The sequence below is a fragment of the Eleutherodactylus coqui genome, chromosome 4 (assembly GCF_035609145.1).
Source record: "Eleutherodactylus coqui strain aEleCoq1 chromosome 4, aEleCoq1.hap1, whole genome shotgun sequence".
Taxonomy (NCBI): domain Eukaryota; kingdom Metazoa; phylum Chordata; class Amphibia; order Anura; family Eleutherodactylidae; genus Eleutherodactylus; species Eleutherodactylus coqui.
Genome location: NC_089840.1, coordinates 186,592,627 through 186,602,099, shown reverse-complemented (window position 1 = coordinate 186,602,099; position 9,473 = coordinate 186,592,627). Strand labels below are relative to the sequence as shown.

The window sequence follows — 9,473 nt, the reverse complement described above, 5'->3', positions numbered from 1 at the left end:
TACTACAGCCTATTAGATCTGCAGTAGAACGGGAAATAATTAATAGACACTTTATATTTTCAGAGATAATATATGCAGTAACTCAGGATTTCTTTACTATTGGGGAAATTCTTTTAGACTCAAGACATAGAAGTACAGACTGTTTTCCATCAACTAACTTTTTCCCATTTATAAATCATTGGTACAAACCAACCTTTTATTGTACGTGTCACAAAAAGATGATTACAGGTTTCGCTCAACAGATTTTTCTTCTCACCTCTAACCTCTCCATTTCCCACCAAAGATATCATAGATCCTGCCAATTGTAAAGGTTAAATCAAAAGGCCACACAGCACAATACACATAAAATACAATTTAATAAACCAGTGCTTTAACCTAGAAATTTTTGTGGAGATTCAATCCCAGATGCTTCTTGTTAGAAGAAATATTTCAGGTATAATTTAACTGACTTTCCATTTTGATTTTTTTTAAAACATAGCTACAATCTGTATTTTTGTATATTAATGCTTGGTCTAAACTTTTTTCAGCCTATATTAAAATGAAATGCCACGCAGTGACTATAGAGATCTACCGTATTTGAAAAAATGTGATAGTCTAAGCAAGTAATGAACTCAACTCAAAATGAAACACTTGTTGAAGGGCTGGCGGCCTTCTGTCCCAGTCACAGGTCTTCTTTGGCACTTGAGAAGGGTCACAAGTAAGTTGCTGATTTATTCAGATAGAACAAAATTTACAAAGCCATTCATACATTTTTGTTTGTTTTACTGACTTCAAAAAATGGGAATATTCAAAATACACTTTTAACCCACTTCATTCTGCTGTTATTTACAGATATATACAAGAAAAATGTAAGAGTTTTTAGTTGTATTAAAAAGCTTTGCAGGTTTTTTTGTTTTGTTTAACTATATAGATGTTCCATGAGAAGGCTCAATGGCTTCTGGAATGGGTCCCCCTGGCATGGTCTGGAATGACATTGGCATGGGTGTTTTCACAGGGCTTTGACGAAATAGTCCTCCATTTGGTGATCTGTGTTTACATTGTATAGAGGGCATGGTGGCTGAGCTGCTAAGGGGCAAGGGTAAGTTACTGCTTGAAACAGAAGTAAGTGTCCTACCACCACCATGACCAGATTGTTCAGGTAAAAAGGTAGTGACTGAAAGCTGTGTATTCTGGTATTCCCGTACTGACTCCAAGGTTTGACTTGATGCCATGCCACCAATCTCCAATGCTGATATTTCAATCGATGCAGTAGAGATTTGCTTATGAGCCATATCTTCATCAATAAGGCTGTTCATACGTCTGTGTACTTGCTCCAAATTGACTTCCTTATCCTAAGTAAAATAGAGAAACTAATAAGAACAATAGGTACAAATGCATTATAAAAGTAATTATTATAAATATTAATATATTATTGTACTTTTCTATGAAATTAAAATATTAGTATGCAATTAAATAAACATGAATCAAACATTAAAGGGAATATTTTCTTTGGACAAATTCTCTGTCCCTTAATAAAATACTAATCTCAGGGTGTCCTGCTGCGACTATTGTTCATAGATCTGTGGCAAAATCCTGCAGCATGGGTTCATTTCCTTGCAGCAACACTGAAGATTAAATGAATTCTTAGGCCTCGGTCAGAAGAGCAATTGTTAGAACGCACTTCTAATAGGAACCAATAGGTTCAGATAGAGGCGCTCACATGAGAAAATGTTAGGCGTGCGAAGCAGTGCGCACCTAACAAAGATAGGACATGCTGCAGGTCATATGTAGCTCTGTGATGTGCACCAAAGATAGGACATGTCCTACCTTTGGTGCCAGCTGCGCAGGAGGTTCCATTGACTCCTATAGGAGCAGGAGTCTATGAAAACTCCTGTGCAGGAAGCGAAGATTCCTCGCTGCTTACAGCAGGACATTTAAAATGTGCTGCCTAGACTCCTGCTATTCCCTGTGGGGATGAGGGTACTTCCCGTGGGTTCCCTTAATTCCTTCTGGGACTAACAGGAATTTACAGTGGGACATGAAAATGTGCTTCTGGGCAGCATGATTTAAATGTCTTGCTGTAAGCAGTGGGGAATTCCTCTAGCCACACTGGTGGGCAATTCCCCAGGAGCGATGGGCAGTAGGCTACTCCTTTTACCTCTCTCCCAAAGGAATTTCCGTATAGTGGGGAAAGAAAGGGGGCGGGATTAGAGGGCTTTCCCCTAGAGTGTGTGAGGAAAGAGTGGGTCTAGAGGGATCCGCTCTTTAGCAATGCCTCTCTAGCCCCACCCTCTCTATATTTGCTATTGGGAATCTATGTGAGAAGCCCTATAGCCCTGCCCACTCTTTCTGTGCTATAGGGTTTTCCCTCTGGGGTCCCCAGAGCAGGGAGAGAGAGAACGGGACTATGGATTAATCCCCCAGAGCCGGGAGAGAGAGCGGAGCTATGGGGGATTAACCTATAGCTCCCCTCTATCTCCTTGCTATGGGGAAATACTGCAGCCCTGTGTGGCTTCTGCTCTCTCCCCTTCTGGAGCAGCTGCGCTTTTAAAACCACAGCTGCTCCATGGCATGGTCAATTTTCATGCGCATGAAGCTTGGGTCTTCTGCACATGAAACATTGCCTGTTTATGCTATTTTAATACATGTCTGCAGCGATCCTGTTGTGTGGCTATTTGTGCCAAAAAAAATGCTCGTGTGACTGAGTACTACTGTTGGGAGCTTTAATGGCTGACAGTCCTCCCAGCGATAATTGCTCAGTAAATTGAGGTGCAGCCAGGGATTGTGTTGGCCACTTGCCTCTATTACCAGTAAACAGGCAGTTGTTCATAGAGGAATGACTGCTTATTTGCACAGGTCTGTCAGTTTTATCTGGGCCGGCGAGCCCAGCGGTCATACCGGGCTTTATGCCCCAATCATTGCACTATCACTAAGCACAAAAAAATCAAGGTTGCTTGGCTAAGCACTATCAGTGAGCACCGAAAATAAAGGTTGCTCTTTCTGATATACTGTCCTGATAAAGCAGCCATTTTTAAAAACGCTGCAGAAACGCGTCCACGGTAGACAGTAATGTACTAACCACGGATATAACTGTGATTAGTCATATAGAGACAACTGATCATATAGTTGCCCTTATATTTGACAGCAATTCCTTTGTTTGTTTGGCCCACCGATAGTGACACCTGGGGGGGGGGGGGCACATTTACCAAGTGTGCAACTGCAGTTAGCATAGTCCTTTCAGCATAGTTTCAGCGCTAACTTCTGGCATCAGATCCTAAATAAATATCAAGTTAATACTGCGCTGTAATTCTTCTCACCAGCTATATGTGCACAGAATTTGGAGAAATTAATTTGGTCTTTGACTAAGGTATTAGTACAGTGTACAAGATTATTAGGAGGCACCCTTCGGGGAACACCTGATTTATTCAGATCCCTCCTATATCTGTAATACTGGCACAGATATCCCTAATACCAATCTCCAAGTGCTTTTGCTCGTGGGTTGGAGCCACTTTAATAGATAGACCTGCACAGTACAGGTGCGGGGAGCTGTCGTAGCTTGATATGACAGGTTACTGATATATCATCATCACCAAAAAACAGCTCGACACGGCCCCTTTACACTAGAGTCCAACAAAGGACAATTATATCATCATAGATAGAACAACATATAACTGGTAGTCTTCTATGAAATAATTTTATTTGTTTAGTGTGTGTTTTTTTAGTGGGTCATTATTTTAAGTATACAGTATACCTAATAAAAGTTAAATTTTAACTATCTCAGTAGGTTCCCTACAGTGATGCTCGTTTATTTGCACAGGTGGATTATTGTCAGACTTTTATGCCTGCGGAAACTGAACAATGATGAAAGAGTTATCCTTCGATATTAGGTTGCTGCCGATATTTACACTGTCAACTATCGTTCAAATTCCCACAAGCCAGTGAGAATCAAAATGATTATTGTTCATTGTAAAAGAGCCCTTACACTCTTTCTAAACTAATGGATTTTCTGTATAATGGCAAACATGCCACAATCTCCAGAATGTGACTTTCTCAGTAAGAGAAATAAAGTAATCTTGAGGGCTCAGTCACACGGGTGTTTTTTTTGCGCAATTTTTTTGTGCGCAAAGCTGATGCACAGAAAAAATCACGTGACCGAAGCCAGCGTCATGGCTGAAAAAACGCTGCTAGCAGCGTTTATCAGCCCGAAGGGCTCAGTCACACGGGTGTTTCACCCTCAAAAAGAGCGCTGCCCGCTATCCTCTGCCACAGCTGTGCCACAGCTGTGGCAGAGGAGAACGATGTTCTCCCATTGAATTCAATGGAGCCGGCAATACAGTCGGCTCCATTGAAAGCAATGGGCTGCCGGCAATTGATGTATTAATTTTCGCGGAAGGGCTTCAAATATAAGCCCTTCCCTGAAAACCATCCAAAAATTTTTTTAAAAAATATAGACTCACCTTTTTGAAGCTGCCAGAGATCAGCCGTGTCCAGCTTTCTGTAGTATTCAGCAGGTGGGGATTTAAAATCCCCACCTGCTGAATGGGCTGCCTCTGATTGGTCACAGTGCTCAGCCAATCAGAGGCAGCACTCACTCACCCATTCATATCAGCTGTGGCAGAGGAGAACGATCTTTAGTATATGTTCTCAATGGGGACGACGCTGCTGCCACCGGCCCCATTAAGCGCACATACAAGAACACCAATTTGTGCAGAACGCAATTACATGCGTTCTGCGAATCATTGTGTCACATAATTTTCGGCACATCCACATAAAAAACGGACATGTGACTGATCCCATTGCAAAGCATTGGGTATATATTTATGCAGATAGCAAGCGCATCTGCAAGTCGGGCAAAAAAACGCCCGTGTGACTAAGCCCTGAACATGTAATAGCTTTTACAGCTAAATATATACATATATAAATTATATATATCTATATATTGGCTTCCTGCTCCATCAGATCACTGGCCTACTTCCACTATATTGGTGATATCGCAATCATCTTGACTAGCTCCCAATATGAACCATTAAAATTCAGTGGAAGATTCAATTCATTTCACGCCACCATAAACCTGACATTGAGCTACTCAAATACAGGAATCAACTTCTTGGAAACACCGTAAATTTTTTAATATATATTCCCATTATCACTTGATGAAGAATCCTAAGTAATAAGTGCTAGCTGGACTTTTGAGGGTGCTGCTGAGTATATATTCTGAGATAGCTGCTACTAGTCAAATGACAAAGTAATATATATATATATATATATATATATATATATATATATATATATATTGTGCTGTTGTCTCTAGAATAGTAGAGTAGCTCTATGTATATACAATGCTATCTGTAAACAATGTCGTACAAGATGACAGATTCACTTGAAGAAGTTAAGCAATGCAATGTAAGGGCTCAGTCAGACAAGCGTTTAACGCATTTAGGTGTGTGAAAAAAACAAAAAAAGCATGCATCAAAACTTTGCGTGACCGAATCGCCCAGCGCATTTTAAATTTACACTTGTTGTGCGGTCACACGATAGCAAAATTTGCACATAAAGTGTGGTACCATCGCTTTTCCTTGCTGCGGCTGTGACAACTGCAACAGGGGATTCCTGAATGGAAAACCCTTGGATGCTGTAACACCCAGGGGTTTCACCTTGTGGTTAATTCGGCCGGCGGCAGCAGCGCCGACTCCATTGACAACATACAGAGAATACTGCAATCGTTTGCCACAGTTGTGACAGCTGTGGCAGGGGAATTCTTTATCTCGTGGGGAGTTCCCTTGTCGCTGAACACTGTGACAGCACTGTCACAGTGTTCAGCGATGAGGGAACTCCCCGTGGAAATGAAAAAAATAATTGGCCACAGCTGTCGCAGCTGTGCCAAAGGATCGCAATCTTCTCTGTATGTTTTCAATGGAGTCGGCGCTGCTGTCGCTGGCCCAATTAACCACAAGGTGAAACCCCTGGGTGTTACAGCATCCAAGGGTTTCACTTCCAAGGAATCCCCTGCTACAGCTGTCACAGCCCCAGCAGGAGATAGCGATGCTGCCGCCGGCCCCATTGACAACAAGGTGAAACCCCTAGATGTGATGGCGTCCAGGGGTTTCACATCCAAGGAATCCCCTGCTACAACTTTTACAGATAGCAATCCTCTCCCATTGCTTTCAATGGGGCCGCACTATATGCGCAAACTTTAGGATTGTGTGCAAATTGCAAAATGCTATCCGATTTTTTGCAGATGCGAATTTTATTTGCATGTTTTGCAGGTGCAAATTTTATTCACTTTATGTGCAAATTTTCCATTGTGGGATCGCACAACAAGTGCACATTTATGGCTCAGTCACACGAGCGCATCGGCATCCGTGCTCCGGTGCCGATGCGCCGTGTGACTGACACCAGCAGATGGACGTACCTGAAGACGGCCGTCTCTCTGCAGCCCCTGGAGGAAGAACATGTGACCGGCTTCATTGCCGGTCATATGTTCTATGATCATCGCTGGAGAGAGACGGCCGTCTTCAGGTACGGCCGTCTTCTGTCAGTCACACGGGCGCATCGGCGCTGGTGTACGGGTGCTGATGCGCCCGTGTGACTGAGGCCTTAAAATGCACCGTCCACTTCAGTCACATGAATTTTTGATGCATGCGTTTTGCATTTTTTTTCACGAACCTAAATGCGTTCAAAAAACGCACGTCTGCCCGAGCCCTTAAAAGGCATGGAAAATAAGAGATATAAAAGGACTGAAAAAAGATTAAAAAAATATATAAAATGACAATACATGGAAATGTAAAAAGAAAATAACAACAGTTCTTTAATTTTCAGAAAACTTTTAGAAAGAGTTTATAAAATGTAACTTATACAATATAAATTACAAACCCTCATATGGCTATGTTAATTGAAAAATAAAAGTTATGGCTTTTGAAATGGGAGGATGACAAAAGCGAAAATAATTATCTGTGCTTCTGTAAGGCCCAAAGAAATTCATAATCAAGGAGTTAAAAGGACACTGTTGGCTAAATTTTGTATATTGCAATGTTTTCAATGACTTTCCCTCGTTGTTTAAAACATTTTGTAAAAAGTTAACATATTTGTTATTAAATGCTATAATAGACATTGGTTAATATAATTCTGATAGATCCATTTTCCTTGTATGTGTAAAACAGCAGCATTGCGAGTTACCACTGGCTGCTTTCTCAGCTAGAGCAGAAATCAACTCAGAAAATTACTGCTTCACTGATATTGGCCATGACACCCGCATAAAACATTTGTGCTGTTAAAAATACATAAAATATCAGCTTTCACTTCATATAAAATGTCCACTTTATAGCAGCTTGCATTGTCATCTACGGAAATCAGTTGTTTATATTTATAGCAAGTCCTACAAGGTCTCTACCAGCTGACTGTGCTCAACCTAGTAAATGTGAAACCCAATTTGTTATACCCTGTCTTACTGTAGAGAGGAAAATACATTGTCAGTAATCATTAATGATGACTGTGAGCTGCAAAGGCTGATACACGAGCCAGCTGGATGAAAAGCTGGGATCCAGATGCTACAGTAGGATGTTATTGTTCAGTTAATGGTGCAATGTGGCTAGATTCTTGCCAAGTCTGATAGTAGCATTGTTGTACAGGGAAGGGTCAGGAAAGCCATTATCACTAAATCAAAGCAAACAGTTGTAATATGGTATGCAAATAGAGCTTCAGCGTTGAAAGTTTAGTTAGTGGACTGAGAGTTTTGGTTGTAGTTAGAGATAATTTTTTTCTCCTCTATATTATGAACAATCTCAGATATACTGCTGTAGCTCATGTCAACCCCATTTCTTATACTTTTACATTTCTTATACTTGGCATTGTAAATAATGTGCAGTATTTACAGCTTGTTGACTGACAGCACTCTATCTCTCTATACGCAAAAGTGGAGATACCTGTCAGTCAACATGCTCCAGGTCGGGAAAGGCCAGGATGGGCTACCTTTTTGACTTCGAGCTTCGTTCTGAGTCAAACTTTATTCTGTTTATTCTGAAATGCTGCATAAATGAGAGCACTATGCACACCTGTCCAGGGTTCATTTTGCCTGTGATTTCGAAAAGCCCCACTTCACTTGGACCCTGGTCCTTTACTAGACACTTATTACTATACAAGCTGAATACAAACCATACAATAGCAAAAAGTTGCAAATTCACAAGTATCAGAGGACTCTAGGTATGCCAGGAAAGCATTACGCACACCATTATTCTACCTCCACTAGCCTGAACTGTTGACAACTGACAGGAAGGGTCCATAGATTTATGCTGCTTGCTCAAAATACGTACTGCCGCTTCTATAAGCATGGTGCAACCAAAATTTGGATTCATATGACCAGGCAATGTTTTTGTATTTTTTTGCCCACCGAAGTCTTGCCTTTCTTCTTCTCTGAACCACAGATAGGCTATAACAACAGATAACTAGTTTCAGTGTCATTGTGGTTATTAAATATGAGCTGTGTTTTCAGATGTATTAGTTAGAACATCAGCATTATATGTGACTGAAATTGCCTTAAATGGGTTGTCTCGCGAAAGCAAGTGGGGTTAAGCACTCCTGTATGGCCATATTAATTGGCTGGAATCGGCACACGTGATGGGGCGGAGCTACGCGATGATGCGTACAAGGGGGCGGAGCCAGAACGCCGCTGCTGCCGAACCGAGCCGAAGGCAGAAGACCCTTCTGCGCAAGCGCGTCTAATCGGGCGATTAGACGCTGAACTTAGACGGAGCCATGGAGACGGGGACGCCAGCGCAGGGAAGGTAAGCAAATAACTTCTGTATGGCTCATATTTAATGCACGATGTATATTACAAAGTGCATTAATATGGCCATACAGAAGTGCTTAACCCCACTTGCTTTCGCGAGACAACCCCTTTAACAATGCACCTCCTGTTTGTCAGAATGATACTTGACATCCTGCTCTGACCCCTTTCACCAACCAGTTTTTTAGATCACAGGATCCCCTTTCACTGGATGTTTTTTTTTCTTCATCACACCATTCTTGATATACTCTTAACATTGTCTTAAAGGAATACCCCACAAGGTTAGCAATTATTTAAAAACTGGCCCAGTTAATCTCATGAAGTCACTTAGATTACTCAGTTTTCTCATTATAATGTGCATTCTCAAGGAAAGTCATCCACAAAAACCTTGCTCACTTGACTTGAGATGGATAATTTCCATACAGGGAACCTCCAATTGTCAAAAAACAGTTGATGCTAAAAAAGTGACCATTAAGTGAACAATATAATTTGATTGGTGGCAAATAGTGTTGAGTGCTAATGAAATATTTGGGTACTTGACCCAATTTTATAAACATTATTGTGAATCAGAATGGTAGATTGTGACTCCCATTGAAATCAATGGGAGTAAAAATCAGCTTCAATAAAGTGTGTGTATGTTCACTTTTCCATGAATGTGGCTCAGTTCTTGGCTCTCTTGCCTTTTAGTGCTGAGGTACTTAGTCAGATTTCA

At 41.2% G+C, this 9,473-nt stretch overlaps 1 protein-coding gene across 1 annotated transcript in view; it reads right to left on the bottom strand.

The window, feature by feature from the left end:
• Positions 1-514: 514 nt before the first annotated feature.
• The window catches only part of GRID1 (glutamate ionotropic receptor delta type subunit 1), a 1,141,753-nt gene continuing 1,132,794 nt past the window's right edge, over positions 515-9,473 (bottom strand). Inside the window, exon 16 of the mRNA XM_066598745.1 lies at positions 515-1,331. Coding sequence (XP_066454842.1) covers positions 903-1,331 — 429 coding nt within the window. The 3' untranslated portion in view covers positions 515-902. The remainder of the gene's footprint in view (positions 1,332-9,473) is intronic.